The sequence below is a fragment of the Aedes albopictus genome, chromosome 1, assembly GCF_035046485.1.
Source record: "Aedes albopictus strain Foshan chromosome 1, AalbF5, whole genome shotgun sequence".
Classification (NCBI taxonomy): domain Eukaryota; kingdom Metazoa; phylum Arthropoda; class Insecta; order Diptera; family Culicidae; genus Aedes; species Aedes albopictus.
Window position 1 is genome coordinate 28,167,881 of NC_085136.1, and position 19,627 is coordinate 28,187,507.

Here is a 19,627-nt window from a genome sequence, read left to right on the forward strand (position 1 = left end):
GGGGGTCCCCAGCTCAGGGGGTACCATAAGGTGTCAGGGACGTTCTAGGGGGTCTTAGAGTCTATTAGGGGGTTTCAGGTGTGATTCATGGAGTCTCAGGAGGCACCAGAATACCTTAGTGGTGTTTCATGGGGGACCCAAGGGATTTCAGGGGCATACCTGGAAATCTCAGAATCGTTTCAAGCAGTGTTGGTAAAAACTCAAATTCTCAAATCTCATGGTTGAGTTGTTTCACGCGCGATTCTTGACTCGCCAAACTCACCGCCGAAAAAATCATGCATGAGTTGACTCATGATTTCACTCATTGCTTCATTTCTTCGTGTTCTTGATATTTACATCAAAGTTTTTACGATTGTATGATAGAACAAAAGCAAATCTAGCGTACAACAACATTGAATGTCGTTTAAATTGATTTGAATCCGTTTTACAAGCAAACGAGATTTCGACGCTTGACTCGTGAGAGCGAGATTTGGCATGAAATTCTCGCGCGTGAGAAAACGATTCAGAATCGCGTGCGAGTTTGCTCACGCAGGAGTGGTCACGGTGTGTCTGGTAGAACAAAATTATTTTTAAAAAATCGGTATCGTTAAAACACCCTCCGAACGAAAGCTGAAGGTCCCCCCTTTTATTTGAGGCTAAAACAAGAAAGTTCTATCGGCGGTCCTAGAACAATTTTTTTTTTCAAAAATTTATTACTATAAGGACACATTCCACGCACTTCTACACCACGGTTTTTGAACTTCATTGAACGATATTTCCGGGCTCCTGCTGTCGATTTTAATTCTTTTTGCACCAAAATGAAGATAATTACCTATATTCTTCTAATAGTACCTGTATTCTTCTAATAGTACCTGAAATTTTGAAAACTGCTTCTAGAAAGTAGCAAATTTCTTGGCGTTCGGTCAAAACTCGTTATTTTTTTCGATGGTGTCTTGTTACGCTGTATTTCTTGTTTTCTTTCGAAGTACAAAGGTCCAATTCCCAATTAGAAAGCATAAACTGAATCTTCCACCCAAATCTGATCGTTTGATATGCTGGTTGGTATGTATATGACAACATATCAATTTTTGGAAGCAAAAGTTTGATTCTCGCACAAAACGTAACGCGTGGAATGTGTCTAACTTGCATTTTCTTCCTTTCAACCTTGAGTGTAACCTAATGGGCTCGTATGAGGTCGCTCATTAGTAACGTATCATATTAATAGAGTAAACGGGTAAAAACATATTAAAAATTTTCCATACAAAATGTTGCCTAGACAAGTGTAAAAAAATATTTATGGGAGTTGTAATAGAATTTCACCAATATTTAGGTATATATGTTAACCATCTTCTCCTTATTGACATGTAGAAGAAGTTATTTCGACTGCCATTCTCCTCGTTTTTATCGACAGTGCCAAATGTTCGAAAAGTTTTACAGTCGTAGTAGGCCATGACTTGGATGTCAATAAAAATATAACGATCAACAAAGTAGCTCGGATGAAATGACCACGTTCCATTATAGGCCGGTATATGTTCTGGTACTTGTAAAAGCAATTAACATTTTTCGCTAATTTGAAGGATTGCTGTGTGGTATAGCATTAGGTATTGAATCATAAAAAATAAAAGAAATCCAATTTCAACATAGCTTTGCTCCAAACTTTTAGAGAAACAAATATGACATGAAATCATAAAGTCACGATGAAAACCGTACCAAGGTGTGCGTGCTGTGTTCGAAGAAGCTTTTTCTGCAACCATCAATATCATCGAAGGTAGTTGATATTCACAGATTTAGATACACTACCCGTCATAAGTACGGACTCACAAAAAGTATTGCAACAATATTGCATCACCCTGACTCACCTTGATATCTCTAAAACCAGAACACCTACAAAAATGCCGCCTTCAGAAAAGTTGTTGTTTTTGGTCTTCTGAATAACTTTCCTGAAGACAGCATCTTTGTAAGTCCTCAGGTTTTGGAGATATCGAGGTGAGTCAGGGTGATGCAATATTGTTGCAATACTTTTTGTGAGTCCGTACTTATGACGGGTAGTGTATTTGTTTTATATGGCTGAGCCAGAATAAAATAGAAAAGTCTCAATTTGTTGTTATTTGTATTTTCAGGTTATTGAGATTATTGATCAACTTTTTCTGAAATATATCAGATATAGAAGTTGGTATTATCCCACAATAATATATCGCAATTACTCATTTAAAGTTTATTCGTTCAATGATGAGATCATACCCTTCAGGATTACTCTCTTTAAGTATAAATATAATTTGAGTCTTCTACGCAGAGTATCGATATTTGCTGTAATTGCGAAATATGTAGTGCTGCAAGAACTACAGTTCCTTCTTAATTTTGAAGCAAACGCGGCAGACCTAGCACTACTACCGATGATGCAAAAAGATAGTGTTCGTTGCAGTTCTGCTAAAGATGCAAAAGGGAGATTTCATGTTTGCATTGAAAATGTAATCACTGTACTCCATTCTCCTGCAGCATTACAGTAAATACATTTTTGTTACGAAAATATCAGTATTGGACGAGAAAACCGCTTTAGATTTTTCAATGATGACGATTATGTTAATGACGGCCTTGAGAACAAAAAATCTCGGATAACAATTAGATATTACAAAAAAGTACCTATTTTCCCAAAAAACTAAATAAATCAACGAAATTTTTAATTAAGTTTTGCTTCGTTATTGTAGGACCGCCTTTCTCAAATTATGTGTCGTGACCCACCTGCCCCATTAGAAATACACGTTTTAAAGATATGATTCCAGAAAATATCGAGTTGCGGTCATCTTAGGATTCTGGAAAGTGTATGTCGTCTTGTAATTAATTGTAGTATCTTAGCATCTAACATCGTGGCCTTAAGGATGTTTTTCACTTAAAACAGCTTAGTCAAATAAATAGGCAATGTTTTGTGCCTAGAGATTTGTAGAACTTGTTTATAAAGTAAAAGTATCAATAACATGTTCAGTTTGCAGTTTTATCCAATTCATGGTATTTGGAACACACAGCCAATCACTCATATCACAGACAAGAAGACGTAACTCTTAGAAAAAATTCATTATTTTTTTTGCTGTCTTTTTCATGAACACACGCATCCACCTATTGGTAGAACCGCGCGGGACACTGATGGGATGCGATTTGATGTTTGCCTAACACGCACACTTTTATACATGTCCCCTGTAAGTTTCGTTTGTATCATTCAGCAACGTGTACACTTCCAAACACCAAAGCGATCGAACATTAGCACCTCTGGTGAAAGAATCGCGAAAATCAAACGAAATTTGAATTCATCGTTAAATGCATGTGCCAAGCCCTATTGAAGAGTGTTACGTCTGTTTGTCTATGATCAATAGAGAAAATAATAAAATTCTTTAAATAATTGAAAGTTTTGTCAAATGCATTCTATAAGGATGAACACGGTGATTTAATAATAATTACGAGTATTAGAGCATGATGCGGTACACATGTAAATTGAAATTTGAACTCATCATGTCCACCTGCTTGAAACTATTACAATTTTTTAAACATTACTGCCTATAACCACGAAACCGACTACTATTTACTGGTTTTAGATGACCATGAAAACCGGAAATCCATGTTGGCAATGGACAAACTGTTTTTTTCGTTATTACTTAGTACTTCGAGAAAATACAAAAAATATCACACTATTTCAAAAAAAAAATTGTTCTAGACCCGCCGATAGAACTTTCTCATTTAAGTCTCAAATGAAAGGTGGGACCCTTAGCTTTCGTTTGGTGGGTATTTTAGCGATACCGATTTTTTTAAAATAATGTTTTCCACCAGACACACCGTGTGGTTCATGAGTGCGCTTTGAGTGTGAGTTTACCAACACTGGTTTCAAGAGGCTCGAAGGTGGTTTTAGGGGGCATCATGAGGTCTCAGCGGCGTGCAAGAGTGTCGCAGAATGTACTAGGAGATCTCCGGGGCGTATGAAAAGGGCCCTAGGGCGTTTTCAGGAGGCTCGGGTGTTCGGGAGGGTTTTCCTTGAAGCATTCCTGAGACCTTTTGTTACCTCTTGAAATTTGCTTGACACGCCCTTGAGGTTTCCTGGTACCTTTATGAAACTCTTCTGAGATCAACTGGTACCCCCTGAAACGCCGTTGAGACCATTTGAAGCGATCGAAATGCCCTCTAGAACCACCATGAGACCCCCTTAACCACCCCACGGTGTCAAAATTTCGATTATTATCGAACATTCATGTACCTCGGATTTTTCTTCGAAAAATGATTAGTATTTGAGCTACATATTCATAATCGGAAAACTAGAAAATATTTCATCGGCGTAAATTTTTCCATACAATTTGTATGGGACGTTTTTTGGGCTAAAATAGTAATTATTGATTTTTAGTATGGAAAATAGCCAAAAACTCAGCTAACTCAAATTTTCCCCGAAAGAATATTTTCAAATTTTGCATTTATATATTATAGCCGAAATTCTAACATTCTATGAAGAAAAATCCGAGGTACATGAAAGTTCGATAATAATCAAAATTTTGACACCGTGCACCCCCTGAGGCCCTCTGAAACTTCCCCGGAACGCCCTGAGACCTTTCGAAGCGTCCCTTAGGCCCGATGAAACCAAACTAATTCTCCCCCGAGACCCTCTGAGACAGCCCTATAATCCCCTGAAACGCTGAGGCCTCATGATACCTCCTTGAACAACCCCTGGAACCACCTTGATACGCCTCTGAGACCCTCTAGAACTTTTCTGGAATTCCCTGAGACCCTTTGAAGCGTCCTAAAACCCTCCGAAATCTCTCTGAGAGCCAATGAACCACCCCTGAGGCCACCTGAAGCACCCTTGAGACCCTCTTGAAACACCCCAGTAGCCCTCTGTAACCCCACTGGACATTCTTTTTTTCTATTTATTTCTTATTTTTTTAATTTTAATTTTTTTATTTCCTCTTTTTTATTTTTTTAACTTTTTTTTTCCTAAAACGCCTCTGAGACTCCCTAAAGCACCCTGAGATCCCTGGAGCCTCCTGAAACCACCATGAAGCCCCTGGAATGCCCCTGAGATACAATGAAGCACCCCTCAGACCTCTTGTTTCCCTTTTAAACCCCCTGGGACTCCCTGGAAACCTCCTGAGATCTCTTGAGGCCCACAAAGATCCCTTCAAATGCTCGTGAGACACACTGGAGCTCTCTGAAACCCCTGAATCCTCATGAGACGACATTGAGACCACATGGTATCCTTTACAAGCCCCTGGAACTCCTTGAAACGCCACATCTTCTAGTAACAGTCATTTTTTTTGCATTTTTGTGAAATGAGTACGGTCACTCGAGTGTGGCTTATACAAAAATCTGCAGATTAATTATTCTCCATACAATTTCAAAATGTTTTATAAAGTTGTAGCAAATTTGCAAAAAAAAAAAAACATTCAAATGATTAAAACTTTTCGAAAAGTATTCAATAAGTTGCAATTTGTTTTCCCTTTGGACATACTTTAGTCGAGTCCAGCTGTATATGAAGACCAATACATTAATCATAAACTTTCAAAAATAAATTTTATTCGGTTCGCTTAATCCTAAGGTACAATAATTTGATAAACGGAAGTCAAATAATAGGTATTCTAATAGAAGGGCTCTAATTTCGTGTAAAGTTAATCAATGAAGACCAAATTTGTACCAATTATATCTAACTCGTTGAGGAACAAGTAATTAAAATTTGAATAGTTTTGGTGTACTTTATAAAAGGTAACAACTTGCTAAAAATGTTTTAGGCAATTTATCAAACTTGGCATGCTTTTGTAAATACCACTAGGCGGCGCTAGAGATCAAGCAAATTTTAAATTTCATATATTTCAGAACTCTGGTCACTTACAAAGTTGGTGTCTTCGACAATGTTGTTTGGTAGGTCAAGGGCTTACAGTTAATAGTCCACTTGTTTCGAAATTTCGCCACTAGGAAGCGCTAGTTACACATTTCCAAAATTATACGAATGAACGATTTTTTTCGTAAAGTAATCAAAAAGCTGTAATTTTGTTTTCTTTGAACGTATTTAAGTCAAGTCAATGGTTTTTCAATGAGCTATATATTAGTCATAAATGTGCAAAATTTCATTTCATTCGGTTCACTTAATCATGAGATATATCAGTTTAACGAAGAACACTCAAATATCAAACATTTTACTAGAGTCGCTCTAACTTCATGTAAAACTATGCTATCGAGCTCAAATTTGTATCATTCATAGCTAATTAGTTAAGCAACTAGCAGAGAAAATTTGAGAATTTACCCTACACTTTATAAAAACTTACAGCTTGCTGAATATTTTCGAGATAATAAGTAAAAGTTGCATGCTTCTTCTAATTGCAACTAGCGCCGTCTACTGGCAGAATCTTGAACCAATCAGCTAATCAACTGAAAGTCCTTAATAAACCAAACAACATTGCCGAAGAAACCAACTTTCTAAGTGATCAGAGTCCTGAGATATATGGAATATAAAAATTGATTTATCGTCAGCGCTACCTAGTGGTGGAATTTTGAATCAAACGGCCCATCAAAAGTAAGACCTTGACTGATCAACAACTATGCCAAATACACCGAATATTTAAGTGATCATGGTGCTAAGATATACGGTATGGAAATTTTGCAAGTGCTACGTCTTGCTGTCTGTGATATCTGTCATGCCAGAGACAAACAGACGTAACACTGATGAAATGTTTATTCCAAATATCTCATGATCCTAATTACTTGGAGAGTTGGTGTCTTCGGCAATATTATTTGGCTGGTCAAGAACTAACAAATGATGGACCGTTTGTTTCAAAATTCCACCACAAGGCGGCGCTAGTGAGCATACAAATCTCCATATATCTCAGGACTCTGATCACTTAAAAAGTTGATGTCTTCGGTGATGTTGTTACCTTGGTTAAGGCCTCTCAGTTGATTAGCTGATTGGTTCAAAGTTCTGCCAGTAGGCGGCGCTAGTTGCAAATTAATTGAAGCATGCAACTTTTATTTAATATTTTGAATATATTCAGCAAGCTGTAATATTTCCTAAGGTAAACCAAATATTCTCAAATTTAACCTGCCAGTTGCACAACTAGTTTGCTATAAACGGTACAAATTTGGACTCGATTGGATAACTTTATATGAAGTTGGAGTACTCTAGTAAAATGTTTCATATTTGAGTGTTCTTCGTAAAATTGCTTTATCTCTGGATTAAGTGAACCGAATGAAATGTCGCACAATTATGACTAATGCATAGCTCTTTGAAAAACCTTTGACTTGACTTAGACACGTTCAAAGAAAACCAAATTTACAGCTTGTTGAATACTTCACGAAAATAATCAATCATTTAAGTGGACCATTAACTGTAAGCTCTTGAATAACTGAATAACATTGCCGAAGACACCATCTTTCTAAGTGGTGAGAGTCCTGAGATATATGAAATTAAAAATTTGCTTGATCTCTGGCGCAGCTTATTGGTGGAATTTCCAATTAAACGATCCATCACCATCCATCATGGAATCGTAAATAAAATTATTAGAAAGCAGATTTTTGAATCAGTTTAACCAAATGTTTGACATAACAATAATGGGGAAAAGGATCAACAATTAAAAAGAAACTTTATAAAACACAATATGTGTCCAAAAACTCAAACAGTTTTGTCTTCGTAAATACGACTCTGGGCCCATTGTGCAATGTGGTGGATGTATCAATTCCATCACCAAGCCACGTTTGTGTTGTTAATGGTGGCTTTCAGCTTCTCGTCTATCCATATGCAGTTGTAGCCGTGCTGGTTAGAGCGCAGGGTACTGTGAATCACCATTATAGTGTCTCGGTTCGATTCCCGCCGCCGCCCGTAATTCTTTTTAAACATGTTTTGTAATCGATGCCGCCGCTGCTGCCATGACCAATCTAAAAATAGAACAAATAATGAGAAACCAATGCGACAGAGCACACGCACACATGCGAAATTTTTCTTTTCCAGATTCTAGGAAGCCAATACAATTTTTGGTATACTGCCACCTACCAATTTTTGTATTTGCAAAGCCTTAATACAATATTTGTATATGTTTCAAACCGCATTGTATTAGAATCTGCCAATCTCCAGTTGCGTTCCATGGGATCCGATGGGGTTTTAGGGGGATTTCTAAGGCAGTTTTAGCTTCAGAGGATTTTTGGCGAGTTTCAGAGGCGTTACGTAGGCGTTTTCGGGGGTTTCTGAGGGTTTCAGGTGCGTTACTAGGAGCTCTTAGAGATTCTTAAAAAAATATTGGAGTTATCACTTGTCAGCACACAACTGCATGAGGTTGTGTAAACATGACTTTCATTCATCCATTTAAGTGCACAAGGTATGCATGTGCATTTGATGACTTATGCTCAAGAAAGTTATTAGGAAACCTAAAACAGTCCCAATCAACCCCCACCATCACCGCCCCCTTAAAGCTACCCACTGAGCACGCACTAAACTTCCCTTAATTCTTCAGGACGCCGCCATTGTAAAAAGTACAACACAATCAAATATCCTCGCTCGTCGTATACAGCGCGAGCGTGGTGCAATATTAGGTTCAAACAGACGCGCGTCCTGAAAGGTTAACTCCACTCGCAACTTATTTTCCGTAAACCAACCTTATCCCTAATCTTAAATACTCCAATTGCTCTGAACAAAATCAGATTGCATTTGGGTAACGTTACCTAAATGGAGGGACCTAAATATATTTTACCTAAATGGAGGTTTAAGTGTAGAAAAAGCCGTTCGCCTTCCTTCCAACTTTCACAGTACAGTGTCAATCTGTCAAAAAACACCTACAAGCTATGTAACCGAGCGAACTGTGCCGCTTCACAGTAATCTTCCCACAATCTATCACTTTACGCCTGGCATCCACGCACCAATGCGTGAACCCCTATGCCAAAAATAAACGTTTCCTAACAACACTCCGATATCGGCATGCACAGTAGGCGCTATTGTCACCTAAAAACTGAAGATCACCAACATTCACACACTGAAGATGCCTGTTAGTCTCAAGCAGCTATCTCATTGGTTCCTTGCGTGAGTGTTGCTGCTGTGGCAATACAGGAGTAGCATCTTGGGTGTAGTAATCCAAATCAATAGATTTTCAATTATCAAATCAAAATACACAAATGTAGCAGTGTAGCTAGTTGACTGGTATTATCCTATGCTCGGACCTCTTCTCTAAAACTGGGACGTGAGTTACGGATGCTCCCTTATTTGACCGGCCTTCTTTCCCATGCTAAATTGCCAATTACAAAGAAAAGAAAAATCGATACTTTCTCAATCCAAAACGGTCGTTGACGGAAAAGGATAGAGTCCGTCGTCCTCGCCTCGTCGTTGTCCTCAAGTGCATTCCCGGAGGCTGGAAACAAAAATGATTGATACCACCACGCTCCCCTATCCAACCCTCCTATTCACCCTCCCGCACAGGTCGATATCTACAGCTCTTGGCAGTCATTTGATGTTCGTCCCTCGTTGTTGGGTTGCCAAGCACCGAAGACAAAAAAAAACGGGGTTTGGTGGATTGCACGAGATCAAAAGTCGGTCACAAATTTAATGAAGCTGAACAAGAAGTGGTCCTTTCGAGGCGGCTTTGAGCAGAAAATGGCAAACGACGTTCATGGAACCGGTGGTGATGGACCCCTCATAATGCCCGTAATTGATTGATTTCGTAAAAGGATAAAGGATTGAAATGGTACTCACCCTCCTCCTTTCACAGCTAGTCCCACTTGAAGTGCGTGTAGTAGCGCAAATCCCATCAGCTGCCACCACATTTTCACTTTGCACCCCCGCCCCTCCCGGCACTGTTTTGTGTGTCCTTTGGAGTAGCCCCCGGTCGCGTGTGGTGCACTATAACGAACCTCCTCCATCGCCGGGTGTCGCCACAGTCAACCACTGTTGTCCTGAGCGCGATCGGAATCGCGATCGTCGTCTTCGCCGGTTCAAGGCCTCTTCCATCCCCACGTGGTGGTGAAGGGTCATTCCCCGACTAGGGCGAGGTGAACTACCGATACACTGGGTGCCACTTTTCATTCCGTTGCCATTGGTTACCACCGATGCACATCACTAAGCAACACTGACGGATGACCGTCTTCTGCAATGGTAACTAACCTACAAACTACTAGATTGTTTTACCCACGATTTTTTTTTTCAATTAAATGCTGCAGATTCTTCAGAAGGATAAGCACAGAATTTTGTCCAATTTTGTCCCCGTCAATAACAGCCGTGTATCCGTTTAGTTATATCGTATTTCTTCCTGGTATATTCTATCTTTCACACTATGCATGCTTTCTTCCATTGTGGCGTACTTGAAACCGACTTCAGCAGCGCATCGTATTTGGAAACTGAAAAAATATAAGAGAAGAAAAAGACATGAGATTAATTTAAGTTAAACATAAAACGACTTTTAGAATTTTTGGCAGTTTTATTCTTTTCATCATAGGAACAAAGCAAAAAACAAGTTCTTTAATTTAAATTTGAAATTATTTTGACATAACCTAGAAGAAGACCAAATAAATGGGTTTACACCTTTTGGCATAATATAATAGTTGATAAACCCATAACATACTGACACTTCACACACTATCACAAATCTATGTTATCACTACATTGCACTTTACAACCGAAAATCCACGAACCTAAACGAGCTTGTGCCGCTGTTACCCCACCTCAAGCAAACAGTATAAGCATATTGTAGTTGTAAATATTTCACGAATGTTCTGGGCGAGCAAATGTTGCATTATCTGGACAGCTGGACAAACCGTTTCCAATGTCGCATTTCAAAGAGTACCATTGGTGGCTCCGGGAGGAGTTTTATAGATAATGGGCGTGTCCTTGATCTCACCGACCTTTTCAACGCGACGGAAATTCAATTCCGAGGGAAAAATTATGGAGAAACATCCGGAGAATTCCCCCTGGAAATTCCGGAGAATTTCCCCTGGAAATTCCGGAGAATTTCCCCTGGAAATTCCGGAGAATTTCCCCTGGAAATTCCGGAGAATTTCCCCTGGAAATTCCGGAGAATTTCCCCTGGAAATTCCGGAGAATTTCCCCTGGAAATTCCGGAGAATTTCCCCTGGAAATTCCGGAGAATTTCCCCTGGAAATTCCGGAGAATTTCCCCTGGAAATTCCGGAAAATTTCCCCTGGAAATTCCGGAGAATTTCCCCTGGAAATTCCGGAGAATTTCCCCTGGAAATTCCGGAAAATTTCCCCTGGAAATTGCGGAGAATTTCTCCTGGAAATTCCGGAGAATTTCTCCTGCAAATTCCGGAGAATTTCCCCTGGAAATTCCGGAGAATTTCCCCTGGAAATTCCGAAGAATTTCCCCTGGAAATTCCGAAGAATTTCCCCTGGAAATTCCGGGGAATTTCCCCTGGAAATTCCGGGGAATTTCCCCTGGAAATTCCGGGGAATTTCCCCTGGAAATTCCGGGGAATTTCCCCTGGAAATTCCGGGGAATTTCCCCTGGAAATTCCGGGGAATTTCCCCTGGAAATTCCGGGGAATTTCCCCTGGAAATTCCGGAGAATTTCCCCTGGAAATTCCGGAGAATTTCCCCTGCAAATTCCAGAGAATTTCCCCCGGAAATTCCGGAAAAAATCTCCTGGAAATTCCGGAGAATTCCCCCTGGAAATTCCGGAGAATTCCCCCTGGAAATTCCGGAGAATTTCCCCTGGAAATTCCGGAGAATTTCCCCTGGAAATTCCGGAGAATTTCCCCTGGAAATTCCGGAGAATTTCCCCTGGAAATTCCGGAGAATTTCCCCTGGAAATTCCGGAGAATTTCCCCTGGAAATTCCGGAGAATTTCCCCTGGAAATTCCGGAGAATTTCCCTGCAAATTCCAGAGAATTTCCCCCGGAAATTCCGGAAAAAATCCCCTGGAAATTAAGGAGAATTCCCCCTGGAAATTCCGGAGAATTTCCCATGGAAATTCCGGAGAATTTCCCATGGAAATTCCGGAGAATTTCCCATGGAAATTCCGGAGAATTTCCCATGGAAATTCCGGAGAATTTCCCATGGAAATTCCGGAGAATTTCCCATGGAAATTCCGGAGAATTTCCCATGGAAATTCCGGAGAATTTCCCATGGAAATTCCGGAGAATTTCCCCTGGAAATTCCGGAGAATTTCCCCTGGAAATTCCGGAGAATTTCCCCTGGAAATTCCGGAGAATTTCCCCCGGAAATTCCGGAGAATTTCCCCCGGAAATTCCGGAGAATTTCCCCCGGAAATTCCGGAGAATAATCCCCGGAAATTCCGGAGAATTTCCCCCGGAAATTCCGGAGAATTTCCCCCGGAAATTCCGGAGAATTTCCCCCGGAAATTCCGGAGAATTTCCCCCGGAAATTCCGGAGAATTTCCCCCGGAAATTCCGGAGAATTTCCCCCGGAAATTCCGGAGAATTTCCCCCGGAAATTCCGGAGAATTTCCCCCGGAAATTCCGGAGAATTTCCCCCGGAAATTCCAGAGAATTTCCCCCGGAAATTCCGGAGAATTTCCCCCGGAAATTCCGGAGAATTTCCCCCGGAAATTCCAGAGAATTTCCCCCGGAAATTCCGGAGAATTTCCCCCGGAAATTCCGGAGAATTTCCCCCGGAAATTCCGGAGAATTTCCCCCGGAAATTCCAGAGAATTTCCCCCGGAAATTCCGGAGAATTTCCCCCGGAAATTCCGGAGAATTTCCCCCGGAAATTCCGGAGAATTTCCCCCGGAAATTCCGGAGAATTTCCCCCGGAAATTCCGGAGAATTTCCCCCGGAAATTCCGGAGAATTTCCCCCGGAAATTCCGGAGAATTTCCCCCGGAAATTCCGGAGAATTTCCCCCGGAAATTCCGGAGAATTTCCCCCGGAAATTCCGGAGAATTTCCCCCGGAAATTCCGGAGAATTTCCCCCGGAAATTCCGGAGAATTTCCCCCGGAAATTCCGGAGAATTTCCCCCGGAAATTCCGGAGAATTTCCCCCGGAAATTCCGGAGAATTTCCCCCGGAAATTCCGGAGAATTTCCCCCGGAAATTCCGGAGAATTTCCCCCGGAAATTCCGGAGAATTTCCCCCGGAAATTCCGGAGAATTTCCCCCGGAAATTCCGGAGAATTTCCCCCGGAAATTCCGGAGAATTTCCCCCGGAAATTCCGGAGAATTTCCCCCGGAAATTCCGGAGAATTTCCCCTGGAAATTCCGGAGAATTTCCCCTGGAAATTCCGGAGAATTTCCCCTGGAAATTCCGGAGAATTTCCCCTGGAAATTCCGGAGAATTTCCCCTGGAAATTCCGGAGAATTTCCCCCGGAAATTCCGGAGAATTTCCCCCGGAAATTCCGGAGAATTTCCCCCGGAAATTCCGGAGAATTTCCCCCGGAAATTCCGGAGAATTTCCCCCGGAAATTCCGGAGAATTTCCCCCGGAAATTCCGGAGAATTTCCCCCGGAAATTCCGGAGAATTTCCCCCGGAAATTCCGGAGAATTTCCCCCGGAAATTCCGGAGAATTTCCCCCGGAAATTCCGGAGAATTTCCCCCGAAAATTCCGGAGAATTTCCCCCGGAAATTCCGGAGAATTTCCCCCGGAAATTCCGGAGAATTTCCCCCGGAAATTCCGGAGAATTTCCCCCGGAAATTCCGGAGAATTTCCCCCGGAAATTCCGGAGAATTTCCCCCGGAAATTCCGGAGAATTTCCCCCGGAAATTCCGGAGAATTTCCCCCGGAAATTCCGGAGAATTTCCCCCGGAAATTCCGGAGAATTTCCCCCGGAAATTCCGGAGAATTTCCCCCGGAAATTCCGGAGAATTTCCCCCGGAAATTCCGGAGAATTTCCCCCGGAAATTCCAGAGAATTTCCCCCGGAAATTCCAGAGAATTTCCCCTGGAAATTCCGGAGAATTTCCCCTGGAAATTCCGGAGAATTTCCCCCGGAAATTCCGGAGAATTTCCCCCGGAAATTCCGGAGAATTTCCCCCGGAAATTCCGGAGAATTTCCCCCGGAAATTCCGGAGAATTTCCCCCGGAAATTCCGGAGAATTTCCCCCGGAAATTCCGGAGAATTTCCCCCGGAAATTCCGGAGAATTTCCCCTGGAAATTCCGGAGAATTTCCCCTGGAAATTCCGGAGAATTTCCCCTGGAAATTCCGGAGAATTTCCCCTGGAAATTCCGGAGAATTTCCCCTGGAAATTCCGGAGAATTTCCCCCGGAAATTCCGGAGAATTTCCCCCGGAAATTCCGGAGAATTTCCCCCGGAAATTCCGGAGAATTTCCCCCGAAAATTCCGGAGAATTTCCCCCGGAAATTCCGGAGAATTTCCCCCGGAAATTCCGGAGAATTTCCCCCGGAAATTCCGGAGAATTTCCCCCGGAAATTCCGGAGAATTTCCCCCGGAAATTCCGGAGAATTTCCCCCGGAAATTCCGGAGAATTTCCCCCGGAAATTCCGGAGAATTTCCCCCGGAAATTCCGGAGAATTTCCCCCGGAAATTCTTGAGAATTTCCCCCGGAAATTCCGGAGAATTTCCCCCGGAAATTCCGGAGAATTTCCCCCGGAAATTCCGGAGAATTTCCCCCGGAAATTCCGGAGAATTTCCCCCGGAAATTCCGGAGAATTTCCCCCGGAAATTCCGGAGAATTTCCCCCGGAAATTCCGGAGAATTTCCCCCGGAAATTCCGGAGAATTTCCCCCGGAAATTCCGGAGAATTTCCCCCGGAAATTCCAGAGAATTTCCCCCGGAAATTCCGGAGAATTTCCCCCGGAAATTCCGGAGAATTTCCCCCGGAAATTCCGGAGAATTTCCCCCGGAAATTCCGGAGAATTTCCCCCGGAAATTCCGGAGAATTTCCCCCGGAAATTCCGGAGAATTTCCCCCGGAAATTCCGGAGAATTTCCCCTGGAAATTCCGGAGAATTTCCCCTGGAAATTCCGGAGAATTTCCCCTGGAAATTCCGGAGAATTTCCACTGGAAATTCCGGAGAATATCCCCCGGAAATTCAGGAGAATTTTCCCCGGAAATTCCGGAGAATTTCCCCCGGAAATTCCGGAGAATTTCCCTCGGAAATTCCGGAGAATTTCCCCCGGAAATTCCGGAGAATTTCCCCCGGAAATTCCGGAGAATTTCCCCCGGAAATTCCAGAGAATTTCCCCCGGAAATTCCGGAGAATTTCCCCCGGAAATTCCGGAGAATTTCCCCCGGAAATTCCGGAGAATTTCCCCCGGAAATTCCGGAGAATTTCCCCCGGAAATTCCGGAGAATTTCCCCCGGAAATTCCGGAGAATTTCCCCCGGAAATTCCGGAGAATTTTCCCCGGAAATTCCGGAGAATTTCCCCCGGAAATTCCGGAGAATTTCCCCCGGAAATTCCGGAGAATTTCCCCCGGAAATTCCGGAGAATTTCCCCCGGAAATTCCGGAGAATTTCCCCCGGAAATTCCGGAGAATTTCCCCCGGAAATTCCGGAGAATTTCCCCCGGAAATTCCGGAGAATTTCCCCCGGAAATTCCGGAGAATTTCCCCCGGAAATTCCGGAGAATTTCCCCCGGAAATTCCGGAGAATTTCCCCCAGAAATTCCGGAGAATTTCCCCCGGAAATTCCGGAGAATTTCCCCCGGAAATTCCGGAGAATTTCCCCCGGAAATTCCGGAGAATTTCCCCTGGAAATTCCGGAGAATTTCCCCTGCAAATTCCAGAGAATTTCCCCCGGAAATTCCGGAAAAAATCTCCTGGAAATTCCGGAGAATTCCCCCTGGAAATTCCGGAGAATTTCCCCTGGAAATTCCGGAGAATTTCCCCTGGAAATTCCGGAGAATTTCCCCCGGAAATTCAGGAGAATTTTCCCCGGAAATTCCGGAGAATTTCCCCAGGAAATTCCGGAGAATTTCCCCCGGAAATTCCGGAGAATTTCCCCCGGAAATTCCGGAGAATTTCCCCAGGAAATTCCGGAGAATTTCCCCCGGAAATTCCGGAGAATTTCCCCCGGAAATTCCGGAGAATTTCCCCCGGAAATTCCGGAGAATTTCCCCCGGAAATTCCGGAGAATTTCCCCTGGAAATTCCGGAGAATTTCCCCCGGAAATTCTGGAGAATTTCCCCTGGAAATTTTGGAGAATTTCCCCTGGAAATTCTGGAGAATTTCCCCTGGAAATTCTGGAGAATTTCCCCTGGAAATTCTGGAGAATTTCCCCTGGAAATTCTGGAGAATTTCCCCTGGAAATTCTGGAGAATTTCCCCTGGAAATTCTGGAGAATTTCCCCTGGAAATTCTGGAGAATTTCCCCTGGAAATTCTGGAGAATTTCCCCTGGAAATTCTGGAGAATTTCCCCTGGAAATTCTGGAGAATTTCCCCTGGAAATTCTGGAGAATTTCCCCTGGAAATTCTGGAGAATTTCCCCTGGAAATTCTGGAGAATTTCCCCTGGAAATTCTGGAGATTTTCCCCTGGAAATTCTGGAGAATTTCCCCTGGAAATTCTGGAGAATTTCCCCTAGAAATTCTGGATAATTTTCCCTGGAAATTCTGGAGAATTCCCCCTGGAAATTCCAGAGAATTTCCCCTGAAAATTCTGGAGAATTTCTCCTAGAAATTCCGGAGAATTTCCCCTGGAAAGTCCAGAAAATTTCCAATCAAAATTCCGGATAATTTCCACTGGAAAATCTGGAGAATTTCCCCCGGAAATCCCGGAGAATTTCTAACGGAAATTCCGGAGAATTTCCCCTGGAAAGTCCAGAAAATTTTCCCCGGAAATTCCGGAGAATTTCCCCCGGAAATTCCGGAGAATTTCCCCCGGAAATTCCGGAGAATTTCCCCCGGAAATTCCGGAGAATTTCCCCCGGAAATTCCGGAGAATTTTCCCCGGAAATTCCGGAGAATTTTCCCCGGAAATTCCGGAGAATTTCCCCCGGAAATTCCGGAGAATTTCCCCCGGAAATTCCGGAGAATTTCCCCCGGAAATTCCGGAGAATTTCCCCCGGAAATTCCGGAGAATTTCCCCCGGAAATTCCGGAGAATTTCCCCCGGAAATTCCGGAGAATTACGCCTGGAAATTCTGGATAATTTCCCCTGGAAATTCTGGATAATTTCCCCTGGAAATTCTGGATAATTTCCACTGGAAAATCCGGAGAATTTCCCCCGGAAATCCCGGAGAATTTCCCCTGGAAAGTCCAGAAAATTTCCCCCGGAAATTCCGGAGAATTTCCCCCGGAAATTCCGGAGAATTTCCCCCGGAAATTCCGGAGAATTTCCCCCGGAAATTCCGGAGAATTTTCCCCGGAAATTCCAGAGAATTTCCCCCGGAAATTCCGGAGAATTTCCCCCGGAAATTCCGGAGAATTTGTCCCGGAAATTCCGGAGAATTTGTCCCGGAAATTCCGGAGAATTTCCCCGGAAATTCCGGAGAATTTCCCCCGGAAATTCCGGAGAATTACCCCCGGAAATTCTGGGGAATTTCCCCCGGAAATTTCGGAGAATTTTCTCAGGAAGTGAGTGAGAATTTTCCCTGAAAATTCCTGAGAATTTCTACAGGATATATTTGTTAATTTCTCTAGAAATTCTTGAGAATTTTCCCAATATCCCCTGGAAATTCACGACCATTTTTCCGAAAAATTCCTGAGGATTTCCCCTGGAAATTTATATAAATTTTGTGAGGAAATCGTAAATATTTGCTCAGTAAATTCCTGGGCATTTTCTCAGGAATTTTCTGGTATAATTTTAGAGAATTTCTTGGGGTAGTTCTCAGGAATTTTCAGGGAATTTCCTCAGGAAGTTACTGGGAAGTTCCGAAATTCATCCCCTAACACTTCGCTGAAGGAATTCGCAAAGAAGGTGTTGAGGGAATTCCCAAAGGAATTGCCGAAGGAACCCGACTAGAAAATTGTAACAAAAATATAACATAAACCTAACAAACTATGATATTTATAACTCATTGTGATATAATCATGTTCAACATCCTTGGTGTTTTTAAAATTCCATAACTCAATTATATCACATTATGTTACAAATGTTGTTTTATAACTCACTAGCTGTCCCGGCAAACTTTGTCTTGCCAAGCTGTAGTGGTTTGACAACTGTTGAGGTCATAACGTCACCGCACTCTAGATTGGATTCATTTCAATCGTGTTGATTTCCTTCCCAGCTCACGAAAATCAGTACTTTATCAATTTTCTTACTTTTCTAATTGATTTTCGAAACTTTTTGTACATATAAACACAGCCACCATGAATACGAATCGAACCGTGCAAGAATCATGCTGGGCGGTTCATCCGTTCGTGAGTTTTGTTGCCTCAAAGGAGCTTCAAATTCATTTTTATATATATAGATAGATTGTATTATAATTTAGTTTTGAGTCTTCGACATTTGAAATGTTATGTTACAAAATTGTATCAAATTTTGATAGAATCTAGTAATGCTGAGGCAAAATTCATATCCGATTTTGTTATAATTTTGATATGATTATAACAAAATAAGTTATAATCTTGATTGCACTAGTGTACTTTTTGTTACAATTTTAGTTATTTTAACATCATCCTGCATCTAGTTTATAACATAATAAGTTACAGAAAAATATTATAACACCATAACACAATTCGTAATTTAATGCCCGAGGGGAACTTTCAAAGTAATTACCGAAGAAATTCACAAAAACAAATGCCGAAAGGATTTTCAAAAGAATTTCCGAAATAATTCGTCACCCACCAAATGAATGTTAAGGGTCTCCTCTTTCATTTGGTATTATGAGGGAAATGTTCTAAGTCTGACATTGAGATCATATATTTACGGAACTTTCGTCGGAAGCAGAACACCATTCACAGATCTTCAAAAAACGCCCAAGTGAGCTCTTCAAATCCAATTTCCGTTTGTAAATCAAAGGTCATCACCTTTATCAACAGCGGCTATGGTGGTGGGTACACTACGTCCTGCCCGAGGGCACCGATTTGTTATCCCACTCCTGGAAAACCGCTCCTCCCACTCCCCCTGTATCTCCGGACTAACAAACTGAATGTGAAGCAAGTCGACCCCATCACTAGGTAGGTGTTGGGCAACGATTAGTATCTTGTCTGAGCTCACACATATCGACTTCTTGTGGGCGCTGCTATAAGATGCCATCCTTTTGGGGTTCTTTTCCGCTTTCTCCTTCCCCGAGAAAGAGCGGATCCCAGATAAACCTAATGTTCGTCGGTTAGCAGCACACAGGCAACAGGGTAGGCCATGGAACATATCTTATTTCGTCTCATCCTGGCAACCCCCTTCCCAGGCAATCTCAGCCATGTGTTGCTTCGACCCTACCGACCTGACCTGACTGGTTGATGAATATTCTATTCAGAACAAAGCGAGAGAGAGAGAGAGGAACGGCCTTTGAGTCTCGTATTTCGGTTGGGAAACATTCGAAGAATTTGGTTTTTGCTAAACTTGCTCTCGCAGTAGGCAGCGAGTCTGGTCTGAGCATCAAAAATCATATAAAACCTGTCGAGGCGGCACTGGAAAAGCTATGAAACAGACAAATTTGAATTATTCACAATGTAGCTAAAATTCTAAGCATATGTGCTAGCTGAAAAGCTAGCGGCATAAAGAAAAAATGTGCATGCAAATACAAGTAGTAAAAGATTTCATGAATGCTGATCGCAGATGGAGCAACAGTAGCAATATACTCCGATGTAGATGTATAATCAGAGTCAGCGAGTTTCTGGGA

The 19,627-nt window shown here is 42.2% G+C and overlaps 1 protein-coding gene across 1 annotated transcript in view; it reads right to left on the minus strand.

The window, feature by feature from the left end:
• LOC109428423 (gamma-aminobutyric acid receptor subunit beta-like) overlaps positions 1–19,627 on the minus strand; it is a 123,729-nt gene that overhangs the window by 74,256 nt on the left and 29,846 nt on the right. Inside the window, exon 2 of the mRNA XM_062844281.1 lies at positions 9,674–10,314. Within this exon, the coding sequence (XP_062700265.1) occupies positions 9,674–9,840 (167 nt within the window). The 5' untranslated portion in view covers positions 9,841–10,314. The remainder of the gene's footprint in view (positions 1–9,673; positions 10,315–19,627) is intronic.